At 38.1% G+C, this 22,146-nt stretch overlaps 1 protein-coding gene across 1 annotated transcript in view; it reads right to left on the bottom strand.

Moving 5' to 3' along the window:
* Positions 1-12,977: 12,977 nt before the first annotated feature.
* Positions 12,978-22,146, bottom strand: part of ASAH2 (N-acylsphingosine amidohydrolase (non-lysosomal ceramidase) 2) — a 63,626-nt gene continuing 54,457 nt past the window's right edge. The window contains exons 19-21 of the mRNA XM_010832213.1: positions 19,928-19,987; positions 16,736-16,824; positions 12,978-14,506 (exon numbers count right to left, since the gene is read on the bottom strand). Of these exons, the coding sequence (XP_010830515.1) occupies positions 14,314-14,506; positions 16,736-16,824; positions 19,928-19,987 (342 nt within the window). The 3' untranslated portion in view covers positions 12,978-14,313. The remainder of the gene's footprint in view (positions 14,507-16,735; positions 16,825-19,927; positions 19,988-22,146) is intronic.

Here is a 22,146-nt window from a genome sequence, read left to right as displayed (position 1 = left end):
TTTTGTCTGCTTTTACTATAGGTCAGTATTTTTCAAACTGAGGTCTTTCCAGGAGTTCAATAATTACCTTTAAGAATTCTATATTTTACATTTTGATGCCAAGCAAAATCTTACAAAATTTACACAAGCCTCAAAGGACTATATTGAGTGCTTGCTACATGGGAGGCACTCTGGTAAGTGTTTAACATACATACCTCATTCATCCTCACAACAGCCATGGGATAGAGTATTCACTCTTATTAGAGATGAAGAAAAAGCATAAAACACTTACTAACTTGCCCCCATATGCACAGCTGATACCTAATGACATTGAGATTAAAACCCAAACCCTGTAGCTCCCAGGTTCACCTTATAATCCATAGTTTATGCTACTCCTTGGAATATTACTACAATGGCATTACTTTGTCATCAAATACCATCGTGAAGTCACTCAGTCGTGTCCGACTCTTTATGACCCCATGGTCTGTAGCCCACCAGGCTCCTCCATCCATGGAATTTTCTAGACAAGAGTACTGGAGTGGGTTGCCATTTCCTTCTGCAACTAAGAGAAGATGATGAGCTTAAATGTGATTGGTGCTTTGTGCCATGTGAAGACCAACTGATGCCATAGCATTTACTCAGACACAAACTCTGCAACAGAACAAACAGAGAAGAGTGATGATTAGAAGTGAGTCATCATTGTTCAGGAGAAGGCGATGGCGCCCCACTCCAGTACTCTTGCTTGGAAAATCCCATGGATGGAGGAGCCTGGTGGGCTGCAGTCCATGGGGTCGCTGAGAGTCGGATACGACTGAAGTGACTTAGCAGCAGCAGCAACACCATTGTTCGCTATAGCAGAGAGAGAAAGGCTCAAGAGAGTCCATACAAACCAGCCAGAACCATAACCACATTACAAGTGGCATTCAATTTCAGCACAACAGTACCAGGCAATAACATTTAATAGCTGTTGTTATTTGATTCTTACTAGTTTGTGGTTTTTCAGTACATTCAAAATTTTTTGATGTATTTAGCTTTTAGATTGGCAACTAAAACAAGAGAGAGAAAATAGAGGGAAACTCAGTCACTCAGTCATGTCTGACTCTTCATGGCCCCATGAAATGTAACCCAAAAGGCTCCTCTGTCCATGGAATTTTCCAGGCAAGAACACTGGAGTGAGTTGCCATTTCCTACTCCAGGTGATCTTCCAGACCCAGGGATTGAACTCATGTCTCTGGCATCACCTGCATTGGTTGGTGGGTTCTTTATCACTAAGGCCTCCTCGGAAGTCCCATAAATAGAACAAATGTATGCCTAGTTTTGCTTCAGCATATTTAAACAATATTTTATTAAGAGGTTTTAAGTAAAATTATGGTATCCATAATAAATTTGTTTTTCCTTTTAACTGCAGTTAATTTATGACTCAAGTTTGATAAACACTGATGTAGACTTATCAGGAAATACGTACTAGAGTTCCTACACTTCACATCTGTCCTGTCTTAGTCTCTAGGCTTTAGGACCCAAAGCCCCAGTGTTACCTTGACTAACCTTGTTCTCTCTGCCTAGATGAACATAAACAAATTATCTGGGGCAGCTAAGTGAGCATCCAGGTTTGCCAGGATCTTGACTGCTTTCTGCCATTTTCTCTCCTACCTAGCTTGTCCACAGAGTTATCCACAGTCCCAGGTGACTACACTTTGAAATGAATACCCTTGTATTTGGAAAGAACTTTAATTTCAAAGATACACCAGTTCAGTTCAGTCGCTCAGTCGTGTCTGACTCTTTGTGACCTCCTGGACTACAGCACACCAGGCCTCCCTGTCCATCACCACCTCTCGGAGTTTACTTAAACTCATGTCCATCAAGTCAGTGATGCCATCCAACCATCTCATCCTCTGTCATCCCCTTCTCCTCCTGACTTCAATCTTTCCCAGCATCAGGGTATTTTCAAATGAGTCAGCTCTTCATATCAAGTGGCCAAAGTATTGGAGTTTCAGCTTCAACATCAGTCCTTCCAGTGAACATTCAGGACTGATTTCCTTTAGGATGAACTGGTTGGATCTCCTTGCAGTCCAAGGGACTCTCAAGAGTCTTTTCCAACACCACAGTTCAAAAGCATCAATTCTTCGGTGCTCAGCTTTCTTTATAGTCCAACTCTCACATCCATACATGACTACTGGAGAAACCACAGCCTTGACTAAATGGACCTTTTTTGGCAAAGTAATGTCTCTGTTTTTTAATATGCTGTCTGGATCGGTCATAACTTTTCTTCCAAGGAGTAAGTGTCTTTTAATTTCATGGCTGCAGTCACCATCTGCAGTGAGTACCCTTGTATTCAGAAAGAACTTTAATTTCAAAGATACATCAAGGCCTAATCAAAAGACTGACCTTCCCCTTCTAGAGCAGATTAAGGAGCTATATAATTTCTTCCTGGGGAGAAAGGCACCAAAAATAGGACAGAAATTGTAGTATTCTTCTCTTCTAAAACTTGTATCTATCTCTGGGCACATAAAAGATGCATTCACTCTTTCATTTACTCATTCATTTAAGAAAAGTTATTAATCAGGCCATCTTCTAGGTACTGAGACCACAACAGTAAACAAGACAAACAATTCCATACGCCAATTTCATAAGGTGACAATTGCTGGGAAGGAAATAATACAGACAAGAGAAAAGGGGGGAGGGAGCTATGTTAGATAGGGTGATCAAGGAGGGTGCCTCTGATAAGGGGAAATTCAATTACATGGTAAGAGTGAAAGAAAGTGAAAGTCGCTCAGTTGTGTCCAACTCTTTGCGACCCCATGGACTATACAGTCCCTGGAATTCTCTAGGCCAGAATACTGGAGTGGGTAGCTGTTCCCTTCTCCAGGGGATCTTCCCAACCCAAGGAATGGACCCAGGTCTCCCACATTGCAGGTGGATTCTTTACCAGCTGAGCTACCAGGGGAGCCAAGATAAGAGAGAGAAGTACAAATATGAGAAAACACATGAAAAACACATTGGAAAACCAAAGGGAAATTTTGAAATATCATGAGAGACTGTTTTGTACAATGCTATCAAATAAATATAACAGAAAAAATTGATAACTCCCTAGGAAATTAGTTGAAAGTTTAAATAGACTTATCTCCACAGAAGTAATAATGTCAAAGAGCTTCCCATAAATTTTAAAAAATAAAATAAAAATAAAGCCATCAGGCCTAGATGTTTCCACAAAAGCATTATATAAAACATTAAACGATTATGTAATCCTTGAAACATTTTTAATGGCCTAAAGTACAAAAAGGGAAAAATAGCTTCAAATTTTCAAAATCTTTATATAAATTCAGTATAACATTGTTACTAAAAACCAGGAAAATACTGAAAACATACACACAAAACAAATCAATTTCATTTATAAATATTGTTGCAGAAATCTTAAATATTTTGAGGACATAATGCTACAATGTATTAAAAAGCACATCATTACAAAATTATTATTTCAAAAATGCAAAAGTGCTCAATATTAGAAGCTCTATGAATATGGAATATCATATTAATAGAGTTAAACAGAAAAATCATGCAATCACTCCATAGATGTCAGAAAGACACTTGACCAAAAAAATTAAAAAAGAATGCCAAGGCTAAGGCCAGATTGGTTAATTAAAACCCAAAAAGACCAGGGTTTCAGTGAGCTCTACAAAGTCTTATCTAAGGGGCACAAATTGTGAGTGCCGTGGAAGATGAGGGGCATTGTTCTATCGTAAGGACCACTGAGAAAGTCATATCTGGAATTTATATCTACTTATGACTCTGTGGGTAATTATCTAGAGCAGGCGCAGCATGGGCCAATGTCAGCTGATGGCCCCTGCAAGACACGTGACCACACAGAATGGATGCCAAGGAAGCAATATACTGGAATTTAAACTCTTGACAAATATCTAGAAGTCCGAGTCCTTATATCCAAGTGCATTAAAGATTTAGTAGTTAATAAAAATAGAATCTCAAATCAGTGAAGAAAAGACAGACTTGAGTTAGTTATAGGACAGTTGGATAGTCATTTGAAAAGACAGAATGGTGTATGATCCACGTGCCAAGGTAAATTCAAATGGATGACACTTCTAAATGAAAATAATGAAGCCAGGTCAGCAGGAGAAGACCATATGGGTAAATTCCTTTAAGGCTTAGAAGCAGAGAAAATTTTCTTTACTCAAAATCCAGGTACAAAAAAATAAGTCATATACAGCTAACAAAACTTTAAGTTAACGTGGAAAACAACTACTATAAGCAAAGTCAAAAGATAAGGAACAAACTGGGGAAAAATTAACTAATTAAATTGCTGAATAAGGGCCAATATACCAAATATATAAAGACTGTCTAAAACTTAAGAAAAACATTCCTGATTGCAAACTATACAAAGTTACAGTAATCAAACAGTATAGTATTGGCATAAAAACAGACGCACAGATCAATGGAATAGAACACAGAGCCTAAAGATAAACCAGTGCATACATTTACAGCAAAGGAGCCAAAAATATATAAGTAGGAAAGGACAGTCTCTTCAATAAACGGCACTGGGAAGACAGGACGTGCAAAAGAGTGAAACTGGCCCACTGCTGTACACTATGGAACAAAGCTAGATTTAAAATGGATTAAATACTTGAACACAAGACCTGAAACTTTAAAAGCCTAGAAGAAAACATATGCAGTAAAGTCCACAAGTGTGGTAAGGATGTAAAGGGAACCCATGCGTACTATTGGTGGGAATGTTAACAGATGGGGCCACTATGGAAAACAGTACTGAGTATATTTGAAAATTAAAAATAAAACTACCCTATGATCCAGCAAAATCCACTTCTGTGTATTTATCCAAAGAAAACGAAAACTTTAACTTGGGAATATATCTGTACCCCCATGTTTATTGCAGCATTATTTACAACAGCCAAGATACAGAAGCAACCTGTGTCCATCAGTGGATAAATAAAATGTGATATACATATACACGGGGATTCCCAGAGGGCTGAGCAGTGAAGAATCCACTTGCCAGTGTAGGAGATGTGGGTTCCATCCCCGGTTCAAGCAGATCCCCTAGAGGAGGAAATGGCAACCCACTCTAGTATTTTTGCCTGGACAATTCATGGAGGAGCCCAGCAGACTCCATGGGGTCACAAATAGCTAGAATTGACTGAGCATGCACGCACGCATGCAAACATATGTGTATACACATATCACATTTTATTATTAATAATATTGTATTGGATATTCAAGATTTGCTAGGAGAGCAGGTCTTAAAAGTTTTAATTGTAAGAAAAAAGTTGTATAACTATGTATGATAACAGATGTAACTAGACTTACTGTGGTGATCATTTTATAATATTTCATAATACGTACAAGGATCAAATCTACACATTGCACACCTTAAATTACTACAATGTATACATATAACAGTTATGTCAATAAAATAATTTAAATTTTAGTTAATAAAGCAAAACCTAAGAAAAACTGACACACAACTAACTAAAATGGAAAAAATATATGAATAATAAATGGGAAAACATAAAGAAAATGTGATCTCAGTCTTAATAAGAGAAATCCAAAATAATAACATTGAAATACCACCATTTACCTAACTGGTTAGCAAGAATTAGAAAGCATGACAGTATATACATTATCAGGGCTCTAGGAAGACAGACATTCTCACTCGAAGAAAATATCAAATGATACAAACCCTGTGAAGAAAAATTTAGCAATTAATAATTGCATATACATTTACCTTTTATCTAGCAATCTTATATCAAGGAATCTATCTCAAAGATATACTGGCAAAAATGTACTTGATTTGTAATAACATAAGACTGGAAACAACCCAAATGTTTAAAACAGAGGACTGATTAATACATCACAACATATGCACAAACTATGGTATTGGAAAGCTATGAAAATAATGATATAGTGAAATGGAATGATCTCTTGGTATATTTTAAGTGAAATAAGGAAGATGCAAAGGAGAATGTATAACGTGCTGCCTTACAAACAGGAAAGGAACACTCTCAAACTCATAAGGCTAGTGTTACTTTGATCCCAAAGCAAAAAGGATACTACAAGAAAATTATAGGCCAATAACTCTGATGAATATAGATGCAAATATTCTCAACAAAATATTAGCAAACTGAGTTCAAAAGCACATTAAAAGGATCATACCACATGATCAAGTGGGATTAACCCCTGGGGTACAAATATGCTTTAACATCTGCAAATAATGGGATAAACTTGGGGGTGACGCATTTTTCTAAGAGAAATAAACCAGACTGAGAAAAAATACTGAACAGTCTCATTTATATCCCTTTCATGGGTATTGCCATGTATGGATGTGAGAGTTAGACCATAAAGAAGGATGAGGGCCAAAGAATTGATGATTTTGAACTGTGGTGCTGGAGAAGACTCTTGAGAGTCCCTCGGACTGCAAGATCATCAAACCAGTCAATCCTAAAGGGAGAGGGTGGGGAGATTTGGGAGAATAACATTGAAACATGTATAATATCATGTATGAAACAAGTCGCCAGTCCACGTTCGATGCACGGTACTGGATGCTTGGGGCTGGTGCACTGGGACGACCCAGAGGGAGGGTAGGGGAGGGAGGAGGGTTCAGGATGGGGAACGCGGGTATACCTGTGGCGGATTCATTTCAATATTTGGCAAAACTAATACAATATTGTAAAGTTTAAAAATAAAATAAAATTTAAAAAAAGAAGTTAAATAAGCAGGGTGACAATTAAAAAAAAAGAAATAAAATCTAAGCATGAAAGAACAAAAAAAAAAATAAAAAAAAAAAATACAGGAAATCAACCCTGAATATTCACTGGAAAGACTGACGCTGAAGCTCAAATACTCTGGCCACCTGATGCAAAGAGTTGACTCGCTGGAAAAGACCCTGATGCTGGTAAAGATTGAGGACAGGAGAAGTGAGTGACAGAGGATGAGATGGCTGGATGCCATCACTGACTCAATGGACATGAGTTTGGGCAAACTCTGGGAGACAGTGAAGGACAGAGAAGCCTGACATGCTTTAGTCCATAGGGTTGCAAAGAGTTAGATACGACTTAGCAACTGAACGACAACAACAAATCACTTACATGTGGAATCTGAAAGAAAAAAAAAAAATTAGAACACATGGAAACAGAGAGTAGAATGGTGAATTCTGGTAAGATGAATAAAGTCCGAGGATCTAATATTTAACATGGAACTGTCAACAGCATTGTATTGCATAGGTGAAATTTGCTAAGAGCATAGAGGGCTTCCCAGGTGGCACAGTGGTAAAGAATCTGCCTGCCAATGCAGGACATGCAAGTTCGACCCCTAGCTCGGGAAGATCCCTTGGAGAAGGAAATGGCAACCCACTCCAGGATTCTTGCCTGGTAAATCCCGTGAACAGAGGAGTCTAGTGGGCTACAGTCCATGGCGTCTCCAAGAGTCAGACACGACTTAGCAACTAAACAACAACAATAGAGTAAAAGTTACGTGTTCTCAGTAAAAAGAAAAAGACAAATAAAAGGTAAGTATTTGAGGTGATGGGTGTGTTAATTAACTCAGTGGTGAGAATTCTTTCACAATACATGCATACATAAAAGTACCTTATACACTTTTAATACATTAAAATTTTGTTTGTTATACCTCAGTAAAGGTTAAAAAAATTACTAGTTTGTAATTCCTAAAGAAATAATGGATCTAATTAACCCATCTATGACTGTGAAAATCAAAGACCAAAGGTTGACAGGGACCTTTATGATGGATGGATCAGGCTGACAACTGAATGTCATGTCAATCCTAAGATAAGTGGGACAACCAGATATTATATGTATCCTATTTCATGAAATAAAAAATAACCAGTCCTAACAACAAAGCATTCTTGCCCAAAGAAAACAAAAATATTAACTTGAATCTAACCAACATTTTAGATTTATTTATAAGAAACAACAAGGATAGATAAAATTTTTAAAAAGTTAAAACACACCATGAGAAAGCAAAAGGTCAGAATGTGGGAAAATAGATACACACTAGACATTACTTTGCCAACAAAGGTTCATCTAGTCAAGGCTATGGTTTTTCCTGTGGTCATGTATGGATGTGAGAGTTGGACTGTGAAGAAGGCTGAGCCCTGAAGAATTGATGCTTTTGAACTGTGGTGTTGGAGAAGACTCTTGAGAGTCCCTTGGACTGCAAGGAGATCAGTCCTGGGATTTCTTTGGAAGGACTGATGCTAAAGCTGAAACTCCAGTACTTTGGCCACCTCATGTGAAGAGTTGACTCATTGGAAAAGACTCTGATGCTGGGAGGGATTGGGGGCAAGAGGAGAAGGGGACGACAGAGGATGAGATGGCTGGATGGCATCACTGACTCGATGGACGTGAGTCTGAGTGAACTCTAGGAGTTGGTGATGGACAGGGAGGCCTGGAGTGCTGCGATTCATGGGGTCGCAAAGAGTCAGACACGACTGAGCGACTGATCTGATGGTTTCTTTATTAAGTAAATAGCATGCAGAGGGGGTACCACAAGGAGAAATGTTACAAATTAAGAGCAACATAAGAGATAAGTAAACCAAATGCCATATACTGAACTTATTTGAACCTTTTAATAAAGAAACTTCTGTAAAAGGGCATATTTTTTTTAACAATTAGGGAAATTTGACCATGGACTAAATAGTTCATGAAATTAAGGGGTTATTTTGTTAGATATAAGAATGACCTTACAGTTAAAAAAATTTTATCTGTTAAAAAAATATATAATAAAGTATTTAAAAGGGAAACACTGCAGCTTCCCCCTACTCCCACCTCACAAAATACAAAGGGAGAGATGAAATGAGATAGGCCAAATGTTTATAATTTCTGAAGCTGGATGATGGAATGTAGGAGGTCTTATACTATTCTCTCTACATGTTTACATGTTTCAAATTTTCCATAAGAAATTTTTTTTTAAGATCAAGAAGTTCAATGACCATCTAACCTTGGAATCATGGTGGAGGCATAGGAAAGATGATCTCTCTGGAAAGAGATTTTTGGACTTCCCCGTGTGGCTTCATGCCCCAACCAGAAGCAAACATCACATTTCTCACAGGACCCCAATAAATTTATTCTAAAAATGGGCACTGAGATGCTATTTGGTTAACCCAGAGAAAATAAAAGGCCCTCTAAAAATAGAAAGATTTCTCTTCAATAGTCTTGACAGCATTCTTATTCATAAAAACATTTCTTGAAATAGAAACTATTCATTTATTTAAACATGCAATGAATCACCCATTGAGAGGGAAAAAAACTCACTACTTTTTGCAATCACTTTCTACAACATGAATACAAACATATTCTGCCTTAATTTAAAATTGGCACAAATTCTTGAGGTGTATCATAACTCTTAGCTTTGCCTCCATGTAAACACAAGTATGGACCCTACAGCGACCTGTCTCCTATTTGCTATATAATAAATTGGGGAGGAAAAAACCCAACTCAGTTCAATAAGTACCGAGAATAAACATGCATTATTGTGTGTGTCCTCATTCTGTCATCTCATAAATATAGTAGATATTCATAGTCTTATTCACAACCCATAAAAGATCGATTTCCAAATTACAGAATGTTTATTCTTCATAAAATTTTAGTTAGAGCTGCATCATAGCTGACTCACTTGGCTTTTTATTATATGTAAATTAGTTTCAGAAAACGAATAGTCTGTGATAGTGATGGATGATACTCCCTGGCAGTCAGCGATGTAACAGATGAGACCTGTTGCCAAAAAGTGACCATATTATCCGGGACAGTAAAGGACACATTTCCTAGGTCCTCCAAACTGGGAGCCTCACAAAAGTTTCTTTTGGCAAGGTGCCTTAATCCACTGGCCAGTGAATTTGTTTCCTAGAATTGCCGTAACTAAATGCCACACACTGGTAGGTTTGAACAACAGCTATTTCTTGCCTCATGGTTCTGGGGGCTGCAAGCCACCAGGGTTGGTTTGTTCCAAAGACTGTGAGAGAAGATGTGTTCTGTGCTTATTTCCTTGATTCTGATGGTTTACTGGCAATCTTTGGCATTCCTTGGCTTGCAGACCCAGCACTGTGGTCTCCACCTTCTGGTTTACACGGTAGTCTCCTGTGTACACCTCTTTACGCGGCATTCTTTGTGTAAAGGTACCAGTCATTTTGGATTAGGGACCTACTCTACTCCAGTATCGGAGAAGGCAAAGGCACCCCACTCCAGTAATCTTGCCGGGAGAATCCCATGGATGGAGGAGCCTGGTGGGCTGCAGTCCATGGGGTCTCGAAGAGTCGGACACGACTGAGTGACTTCACTTTCACTTTTCACTTTCATGCATTGGAGAAGGAAATGGCAACCCACTCCAGTGTTCTTGCCTGGAGAATCCCAGGGACGGGGGAGCCTGGTGGGCTGCCATCTATGGGGTCGCACAGAGTCAAACACGACTGAAGCGACTTAGCAGCAGCTACTCCAGTATGACCTTGCTTTAACTAATTACCATCTGCAATGATCCTTTTTCCAAATTCTGAGGTACTGGGGTTGAGGACTCAGCATACCTTTTCGGGGAACACAATTCAATCCATAACAGGCAGAGAGTCAAAAAATAGAAAGAGATCACCATACTGTTTTCTTTAGGTCAGCTAGTAAAGATCTGCTTTCTGATTTTATGCAAATATATTGATATTTGTTCTAGCTACAGCAGAAGAAAGGGTCGAAATTACAGTCGTCCTGGGGGTTATAATCAGTATAGCAGTTAGAATACTGCTTTCAACTGTTCTAACAACAAAATGTAACAGTGGAAAATGAGGTGGAAATTTATTTTCTCTTCACTTAACCATCTGAGAATAAGCAGTCAAGGAATGATTTGATTATCAGGTACTATCATGGACTCAGGCAAATAGTGGGGTGATAGGTTGCCTGTTCTTCTCTGACTAGTGTTAAGCCAATACCCCAAGCTTCTAGTTTGCTTATTATCTTAAAATACAGCCAGAAATTTAAAAAAAGAAAAACAGAGACTGAGAATTATGCATGCCAATGTACTGTGAAATTCATGTGGGTGGATCAGTTTTTTCAGTGCTTATAAGTACTTATAAGATACAGGATATGGCTCTGGAAGTCCATCCAAAGAGAGAGAGTGGTCTTTATTGGCTACATTTGACAACTCAGCAGGTATGAAAAAGCAAAAGGAACTCAAGATTTGAAAACATGAGATGTACAGAAGCAAAGGAGTCTCTTAAATTCAATTCCAAGAACAATCCATGAAGACAGACGGGTGGTATCCAATATCACTGCAGACTGAGAACCAAAATCAGTTTCCTTGGGTATAAAATATGTCTTTTACCAGCACAGCAAAGGGGAAATACATTCAGGCATCTTTGTAAGTGACAAGTCTCAAGGAGAAAAAATGCTAATACAAATCTAAAACCAAATTGCTTTTATGAAGGCAAAGTTCAATGCTGCATTTCTGACCACTCCTCCCTTGCAATCTAATTACAGCCTTGAGAAACTACTTGGTATTCCCTCTACCTAGAATAGTTACTTCTCTTGCACACGTGCAAGCACGCACATCACACATGCACACACCCTGTTACCTTCCTCCTAGCTAATACTCTTTAGGTCTTAGCTTAGATGTCACTTCTTCCACAAAACCGACTGCAATATCACCTTCCAACCTGATTTATATATAATCTACCACCATTTGCTCTATCTCTTAAAATGAAAAAAAATGGCTCAAGTGTCTACACCTCTCATTAGAAAATAATGTCCCAGGTGCAATTATTAATTTATTAAACATTCTATTGAATACTAACAATTTACATAATACTGATTGAAAATATAGATGGATCATACAGTGCTTTTAAAAAAGTCATAGCATCCTTAACACCAGAGTAGACAGAGTACAACAAATGAAAAACAGACACTTTGACATGAGAAACAAAATCTTCAAAAGAATTCTCCCACACACTCAATCGTCCTTTATACATTCTCCACCAATTTTCATTTTCTCCATGTGCTTTGGCTCCAGTGAGCCACTCCCAGCAACACCCCCAGACACTGACTGGATCTGTTTTTATGTGGACAGATCAGATCAGCATCTATGTGCTGTTTTTCACGTTCAAATGAATAATTACAATATCTATGATGTAGGGATCTAGTTCTGTTTTTACTTACAAACTGCAGAAATGGAACTTCAGTTGGAAGAGATGGCAGCAAGTGAGAACACAGGTTTCTGGGGTTACATGTGGCCAAGAGCACTGGTGGCAGAGGGTGGGGTGTAGAAGGATCAGTAGGCAATAGAACGGCTGCTTTGGCGCAGCTGCAAGTAAACAGCAGGGAATCACAGGCCGGCTGAGAAAAGTTTCAAAGGGAGGCACAGAGGTGGTGGAAAATAATTCAAAAGCTCTTCTGAGTCATAAGAAATACTTTTAAAAACATTATCATCAGCTGTAACATAATTTGTCTTTCAGAAATCAACTACTTTCAGAAGCATCTACTCTTTTAGGTCTCTGAATTTTTATCCTAAATAGTGCGGTGTCATTAGGAAAAATGACCATTACCCACTGAAACTGTAACTAGTTAATTCACCACAATTAACTTGCACAGAAACAGCCTCTAGAACAGCAGTCCTCAACCTTTTTGGCGCCAGGGACTGGTTTTGTGGAAGATAATTTTTCCATTGATTAGGAAGAGGGGATGCTTTCAGGATGACTCAAGTGCACTGCATCTCTTGTGCACTTTATTTCTATTATTATATCAGCTCTACCTCAGATCATCAGGCATTAGATTCTGGAGGTTGCGGACCCCTGCTCTAGAGCACTGATTCATCAAAAAATGTTCTGGGTACAATATAGCATGTTAAGTCTTATGTAAATAGATGTAAATATTATTGTTGATATCATTATTATTTTCAAACTTGAAAGCTATTTTTGAAAGAAAAGTTGATTTTTCCAAAAGATGCTAAAGCATTTATAACCATGCAAAAGCATGACTCAGCTTTAAGAAATTTATTTTGCAACCTGGAGCTCCTAGCTAACTTGGATACTTTTAAATGCAATTACTTTCAGGCAATCAATGTCAGATCATCATAGCTTATTCTCTGGGACATTAGACTGGATATTTCACAATACCCAAAAATAGCTTTCAAAACAGGTTTTTCCAAATTGCCTGGAGCCTCAGTTTACCCACTAAATAGAATACTCAACAAAGGTGATATACAAGATGTGACCTGAAGATTATTGATTTTTCAATGCCTCCCCAGAATTTACACGTTGAATTGAATATTTTCTCCTTTGAAATAGTGACCTTTTGACACATACATTCAGCCTAAATATGATCTAACTGTCAGAGCCACACTAGTACAGTGCCGGGAATGAGAATATGCCTTCATAAATATTCTATGATTGAACAGGTCCATGAGTGAGTGAATAAGTAATGACAGATAAATGAATCCAGAGCCTCTTCTTTGAGGACTCCTTTTCAAGCCCATATCACTTTCATATTAGTATCTACACTAGTAACAAAACTTTGTGGGTTTTCAGTGAATTTGATTAGTGAAAATAATCCAAAATTACTGAAAACAAGTCATGGGAATATGAGACTCAATTCAGTGGGATAAGGGCACTTAGAGAAACAAAGGCAAGATCAAAATATTACAAGTCTGACTTTCCCACAGTTGGGCTCTGAAGGCAATTCCAGAAATGATTTGAACATTCAAAACAACTCTGGATCAGCCATCTCAATGCCAGGGTGACTGCTTGGAAAGGCTACCCCTCAATATAGGAAAAACTGGCATGCTAACTTTCTCTAACTGGGCTTATACATTTATGGTCAATGTTTATATAAATACTTTTTAAATGTGACTGAAGGGAAAGGCCCTAGCCTTATGCTAATCTTAAATCCATAAAACTTCATTTTCCCATCTATAAAATGAAGGATCCAAGTAGATAACCTCTTTCAGCTTTTTAAGTGCTAACATTCCATAATTTCTATAAATAAATAGTTTAAACATTGTTCACACATCTTCCACCACTCTCACTAACATCTCAGAGGTTCCATATTGAGGGGAACTGTCTCTTAAAATAGCCACAGGGCCCCAAGGGAAATTATGCTTTAGGCAACAACCATAAGGTAAAGTAAGCTACAATAGCAAGGTAAACAGGATACACCTCTCTCTCTCTCTCTCTCTCACACACACACACCACACACATACCTGTCCCATTAGCTGTAAACCATCTGTCCCCAAAGGACAATTATTGACGTCATCATAATAGATTACATTCACATGAAATCAGTCATAGAAATCATACAGAGTACAGCTGCTCTTTAAATGTTTTATCAACTTTCACCAAGTAGTTGTGACTTCAAAAACAGAGGGAGCGCTTTCAAATGAAAGTAGAACAGCGGGCTTGAGTAAGTCCTGCTTCCGACTGTGTCCAAAGTATTTTATTCTGTAGGTTCCAGGCTGGGCAGTATCTGGAATGTGCCACTGTATCGTCGCATTGCTAAGACCCAGTGAGCCTTTGTGCCAGTAGAAACTGTTGGTAGGAAACAAACAAATCCAATTTTACTCTTAAAAATGTGCGATTAAAAAGTGTTCGATTAGTCAATAAATGAACATTAAAAGAATACTGACAATAAGCAAGGCACTCTACTAGATATTGAGAATATAGCAATGAACAAAACAGAGATAAATATTTCCTAGAAGCAGATCTTCAAGAAACAGTCATTTGTAGAAATATCTTGACTTGTTCTACCTAACCTCCTAAATTCTATCCATCCTAGGATAGCTTTACCCGATATTCAGAACAAAGGGTGTCCCCTGCTTTAGAACTGCTACAGCTTCCCTTCAGCCCTTGCCATCCTCTACTTCAACTTGACACTTTTTGCATCTAGATTCATTTGTTCAAAATATGCATTTCATGAGCTCATGTGCCAGACGCTATGCTAGAAGTACTGAGAATACCGTAGTGAACGAGACAGGCATGGTCTAAAGTTTCACAGAGCTTATGGTCAAACTAGGACAAGATAGTAAAAAAGCAATAAAAAAACAAACCAACAAATAATTTTAAAAGGGAAATGTGAGGGGCTTCCCTCGTGGTCAAGTGGTTAAGAATCCGCCTGCCAAGGCAAGAGATATAATTTCCATCCCTGGTCTGGGAAGATTCCCACACGCAGCAGAGCAACGAAGCCCAAGCACCACAACTTCTGAGCCCATGTGCCCTAGAGCCTGTGCTGCCCACAACCAGAGGGGCCACTGCAAGGAGAGGCCCATGCACCACAATGAAGTGTAGTTCTTGCTTGCTGCAACTGGAGAAAGCCTGAGGGCAGCAAGTGAAGACCCAACGTAGCCAAAAAGAATAAATAATTTAAAAGTAAAGCTAAAAAGATAAGTGAAATGAAGAAAGTAAGAGAGGTATCTCTAAGGAGATGTCCTTTATACTGAACGCACACCTGTCTAGTGGAAGAACATTCTAGAAAGAAGGAACAGAGACTGCAAAGTGTCTGAAGCAGAAGCAAACTTGGTGCAGCCAAGAGACAGAATGCATGTGAGCAGGATCAGGGCAGAATGGTTGAGATGACAGAATCGGATGGAATCAGATCACATGGCTCCTTGTAGATCATGGCAGGGAGGTCAGCTACTAAATACCGAGAGGCACAATGGGCAAGCTGACTGATGCCCTTGGTTATGTAGAGGATAAACGCCCTGCGCAGAAAGGATGTGCTCAGCATCCTCTGTTTCCTCAGTGACAGGTCCAGAGTTCCCTAAAACAGCTGGTAACACTGCTGCTCGCGAACAAGGCTGACTACTACATTTCCTGGGTGTTAACTACCGTTCTGACTTCAGGCTTTTGAAACTAAATTATCCTTTTTTGTTACCTGTATAACCATATTTTAACAATATATATGCATGTATTACTTGTTTAAACATTACATAGAGTCTTAAAGACCAGAGTAAATATTATGCCCATAATTTTGGGAGGCTATCAAATAGGCCACAATAAGATCAAATCTCTATTTTCCATTAACCATGGAAACCAAACTAACATACAAATAATCACTTAGTTTGAGGTCATTTGAATTAGATCAAATGACCAAAAATTTTGCTCATGTCCATACTACTGTTCCATGGTGTAAAATTTATATACATAAGAATGGAAATATTTCCAAATGTATTTTAAAATCTTCATATTATCTATTCAGCTCAGGTATTTGATAGCAAAAAGTACAGAGAAAAGTTTCTCTGAGGAAACTCTATAAGCATATTCCTTTCCTACTGGGTCAGCAAGAATTAAACACTCAAGCTTATTGTATTTTAGTAATTCAAATGAAGAACCACTGACCACATACAAGCATGCAACACATGGTAAGTATAGACTCTATTATCTCAGGAGAAATATCAAGCTCCACAGAACTATCTCACACACCTTCACCCAGCAGGCCTTGCAACCACTTTGCAGGAAGACTAATTAGCTTTTAGGGGTTGTGTCTGTGACCATGGAAAAAACAAAACTAACAGATATTTGCAAGCATGGAGGTCATAACCTCATTAGCACCTAATCTTACAGACACACAGCACATTGTTTTGTAGAAAAATAGGATCAAGATGAAATCTAATAAATCAACTAAATAAAGCCAGAAGGCTTTTGGGGAATTTGATATCATTAATATCATGCAGTGAGCCAGTCTTGCCATTTGTCTTCTCTGCATTACTAACCAACTCTTTTCAGGGCTTGAAAGACAAAATATTCAACAGACATGCTCACCGAGTCTCCCAGGAGGCATCATTATGCATTATCTGCCATGTTGCTGATGTGGCCTCATATTTCTCCACAGTGAGGAAGGTCTGATGGGTCTGAAATGCAATTAATATAACTGATCAGACACTGCAGAGTCACAGAAGAAATCTAACTGTAGAAACCCCATAATCCCCTGTTGACCATTGCTAACATCCCAAGACCTGATGAGTATACGTATTAGAATTTCATACAAATCCTCAGTTGTTCCTTTTAACAATCTATGCAATGTCTTCAGAATGTTAACTCATCCAGTCTATTAAAAACCATGACTTCTCTTTAGAAAATTGAATGAAGAACAATTTTAGAGCTGACAGCAAATTTTGGAAATTAGAGCAAAGAAAAGAGTAAATAAAACAAGATTTAGAAAAGGCAGCAAACCATTTCTGACACGTTCATTGATCTGTATTCTAAGACTTTTTCTAAGTCACCTCCAGATTTAGGGGGGGGAATGGGAAAATTCCCTCATCTCCAGGTAAATTTACATCTCCAGGTAAATGAGTTATTAGTATATACTGTCTGAGTAAAAGAACTGAAAAGCATATGTAAATCTTCTTACTCCTGGGGAGCTAAAAGCAATCCTTATATTTTGTCATAATGGATGCCTAGAAACCACATCATAAGCAGATTTTATTTTCCCAGTGGAAAATAAAATTTTCCACATTGATCATAGTAATTTGTTTTAGACCAAGAATTCAGCTTCAAATAAACCACATATTTAAATAACATAATAATAAAACATACAAAGGCCATGAATCTCCAATTTTCCTTAAAAATCTTTACATCGTGGCCCTTAAGGTCAAGTTGTTGTTGTTTAGTTGATAATTCGTAGCCGACTCTTTGGTGACCCCATGGAGCCCGCCAGGCTCCTCTGTCCATGGGATTTCCCAGGCAAGACTCCTGGAGTGAGTTGCCATTTCCTTCTCCAGGGGATCTCCCCAACCCAGGGATCAAAGTTGTATCTCCTGCTTGACAGATGGATTGTTTACCACTGAGCCACCTGGGAAGCCAGGACTTGTGTCTAATTCACCTTTATCCATTACAAGCTTGTCATTTACAGGTGTTCAAATAAACCTTTGCTGAATGAATCACTTATTTATAGCTGGACCATAGGATTCTTTAAAATTCTTCTTTAATTACTCAACTTTAATTACTCAGTTGTGTCTAACTCTTTGTGACCCCACTGACTGACCCCTGCCAGGTTCTTCTATCTATGGGATTCTCTAGGCAAGAATTCTGGAATGGGTTGCTGTTTTATTCTCCAGGAATTGAACCTGGGTTTTTGCATTGAAGGCAGATTCTTTACATCTGAGCTACCAGGGAAGCCCCGATTACTCAACTAATGGATAATATTCAATAAAAAAAAGTTTCTGTAACTACAGTGACTTGAAAAGAGAATGTTCATGGCCATTTAGGGCAGAGTGACACTGGGAAGGCCTTCAGTGGAGAAGGAAACAGAAGGGCCCCAGTGTATAGGTCTAGAGTGCAGATCAGAGAACAAAGCTAGGATGCCGAATGTGCAAACTCTGTGACCATCCTCTCCTCGCCTCCCAGGCTTAATCTCTTCTAGATACACAATTAGTTCGTGCAAGTTACTTAATTTCTCTCAGTCTCACTTTATTCATCTGTAAAACAAAGATAATAAAATGTATCTCACTGAGTAGTAGGGAGGATTAAATGGATTCATGTGATGATATATGTAAATAAAGCCTTTAGCCTAGTACCTGCACATGGTAAGCATTCAGCACAGTGGTAAGGATGTGATGATCACTAATAGTAAAGGGTACCAGAAATAGTTTTATGCCAAGTCCCAAAACAGCCTCAGGAATTAATTCTGTTCTCATAGTTCTTTAAGTAACTTAGTCTCCTGCTTCTCCAGGCAATAATGATGATAGTATTTCTCCACCCTAAGGATGTCAGGTAAGAGCTAATTCTGCATTCTTGCTACAACACTTTAACATCTTTAGAAAATAATGCTGTAAACATGTAAATATTCTGGCATGACTTGACTGCCTAGAGAAATTATTTCAAACAGGTGCATGTTGACTATCCAAGCAGTAGAAAAATCTTTCCCAATATAATATCTGACAATGTCACATTGTCACAACTTTTATCAAAGGAATCCTATTTTAATAAACAGAAATGGGAAGGCTCACTTGAAAGAAAGGCGTTTTGGATTATAGGCAACAATGGGCTCTGGGAGGAATGACTCTTCCATAGAGTTAATGCATTCTCTGCCACAGAAAAAAATCTCACCTTGAAATCACTTTCATGGACCCATTTTCTTTTTCCTCTATATATTTCTCTATTGTTTGAAATCTTAGATAGAACATATCTAATTATTGCTTGTATAGTTATAAGAACATTCCAAAGGAATTCCAGAGGAATAAAACTACTTCATTTTATTCATAGATATTATATACTTTATCATATACATAAATACAGATTATATGACAAAAAAGTATGAAATGATATGTAAGAAATTGGTAACAGCGATTGCCTCTAAAAATGTTCATGAAAAGAGAGGTGTTTCCACAGTCTATTTTAAGAACTTCTGTACTGTCTGTTTTTACATGGAATCTGTATTTCTTGTGTCATTTTTCAAGATTAATAAATAAACACTCTATTAGTGCCTGTAGCAAAGAGTAGGGAAAAGGCCAGTGCAAGAAAAAGGAAAGCATGTGTTCCAGGGCTCCAGTCATTAGAGTGTCCGCTCAGGGATCCATGATCATCCCACAACAATGGAAGCAGGATCAGAGTCAGGAGTGCAGAAGAGGAGAGGAGCCAAAGAGGGGTGGAAAGGAACCAAAGATACACTTCACACTGGCCCTTGGATTATTTAACCAAATTCAGTAGAGTTTTAAAATTGGGATTCATAAATGGGAATTGTATTCAAATCTACATCATCTCAAGAGACCACGCAGTTTTCTATGCATTGTGCTCTATGTGGTCCTAAGTAGAGTCAATTAAATATTTCCTGGCGTCTATCTTTTTAGACCCAACTCTACATTAACTGTTCCCCCTGAAAATTTTCACACCTATAAAATACAATGAAAAGCAAGTTGAAACATTTTATCTTTATTTTTTAATCTTCAGAGGGATACGCAAGTGAAAGGCTAAAGAAGTGGACTTAAATTCGTAAAAAGAATCATTGATGCTTACCCGGTTTTCTGCTGAATTCTTTGGGTTAGCACCTACAAAGGTAACTTCAACAACTTCTCCCTGAAAATAAAAACTGATTTCATGAGTTCTAATAATAGTACTTTTCCATGCTCATATTTGGGCCATTATTTATGAAACATTCCTAGGAATCTGGGTACCTGTAGAGATTATATTGTATTTAATTGAATCTTCTGAGACTATTAGAGAACATACCCTTGTAACATGGGAACAGGAATTTGGACCCAGTAAATTACTTCAGAATTTTGGATCAATAATTTGCTTTTGGTAGATTCAGATATAGATGAAGATATAGAGCTATATATCTACAAATTCAAATAACTTAAATGAAATGAAATGGAAAAATTCCTCAAGATATAGATTACTAAAGATTACTCAAGAAGTAGATGCCCTTAATAGTAAAAACTTACCAAACTGTACTCTTTAAAGATATATTACTGTATGTCATTTATACATCAAAAAATATTTTTAAATAACAAACTAACAAGTCTTCACATGACTTACCATGGTATACAAGACCTTTTACAGGTAAGTTCCCACCTGCTGCTCCACCTTAAGCCCTCTATAGTCCATATACCTACAGGTGATATGTCTTGGGGCTTCCCTGGTGGCTCAGCCAATAAAGAACCTGTCTGCAATGCAGGAGATCCAGGTCTCTTGATGGGCACTATAAACTCCTACCTATTCTCCAAGACCTAGCCCATATTAAAAACATTTTTTAATAAAAATATTCCATGGGTTCATAATCAATGATTACCATCTAAATAGAGATGTGCAGCTCAATTATTTACTGTTAACTCCCCTGAATAACTACCATCAATTTATTTTTTCTAATTTTCTTCATTTTCACCAGTGAGATTATCAAATTAGCCAGCCTCACCAATGGCCAGAAAAATGTTTCAACAGCAGTTAGAATTTTCTGCAAAAATCACTCTATTCTTTATATAGAGAAATCATCCCTGCAAACCATACCATGGTTCACTTAAAAAATAAAATTTTCATGATTAGCCAAATTTTCCTAATCCTTACATGTTCTTGTCCTTGATTTTTTTCCTACCATCACAATTCCTGTTCACTCACACTCATCTTAACAACAAGAGACAACCCCACTGCAGATATAATGTGCCAATTGAAATGGTGAGAAACGTCTGTTCAGCATGACAGCATGAGGAGGTCAGTATGTCCTCTCCCTGAAAAGCAACTATGTATATTGACAAAACTATCAAAAATAACCACTTTTAAATTTTATTTTATTTTTTAAAATATAGTCAGTTTACAATGTTATATTCGTTTCTGGTGTACAGTGATCAATTATATATTTTTTTCATATTCACTTTCATTTTAGGTTATTATAGGTTATTAAAGGAGAAGGCAATGGCACCCCACTCCAGTACTCTTGCCTGGAAAATCCCATGGAAGGAGGAGCCTGGTGGGCTGCTGTCTATGCGGTCGCTAAGAGTCGGACATGACTGAGCGACTTCACTTTCACTTTTCACTTTCATGCATTGGAGAAGGAAACGGCAACCCACTCCAGTGTTCTTGCCTGGAGAATCCCAGGGACGGGGGAGCCTGGTGGGCTGCTGTCCATGGGGTCGCACAGAGTCGGACACGACTGAAGTGACTTAGCAGCAGCAGGTTATTAAAAGATATTGAATATAGTTCCCTGTGCTATACAGTGGAACTTTATTGTTTATTTTCTACATAGTAGTTTGTATCTGCTAATCACAAATTCCTAATTTATTCCCCCCATCCCTTTTCCCTAATGCTCAAAATTCTTCAAGCCAGGCTTCAGCAATACGTGAACCGTGAACTTCCAGATGTTCAAGCTGGTTTTAGAAAAAGCAGAGGAACCAGAGACCAAATTGCCAACATCAGCTGGATCGTGGAAAAAGCAAGAGAGTTCCAGAAAAACATCTATTTCTGCTTTATTGACTATGCCAAAGCCTGTGACTGTGTGGATCACAATAAACTGTGGAAAATTCTGAAAGAGATGGGAATACCAGACCACCTGACCTGCCTCTTGAGAAATTTGTATGCAGGTCAGGAAGCAACAGTTAGAACTGAACATGGAACAACAGACTGGTCCAAATAGGAAAAGGAGTATGTCAAGGCTGTATATTGTCACCCTGCTTATTTAAATTATATGCAGAGTACATCATGAGAAACGCTGGGCTGGAAGAAGCACAAGCTGGAATCAAGAT

Source organism: Bison bison, unplaced genomic scaffold (assembly GCF_000754665.1).
Source record: "Bison bison bison isolate TAMUID 2011002044 unplaced genomic scaffold, Bison_UMD1.0 scf7180017860456, whole genome shotgun sequence".
NCBI classification, from domain to species: domain Eukaryota; kingdom Metazoa; phylum Chordata; class Mammalia; order Artiodactyla; family Bovidae; genus Bison; species Bison bison.
Note: the sequence above shows the minus strand (reverse complement) of the source record. Positions and strands in the feature narration are given on the sequence as shown.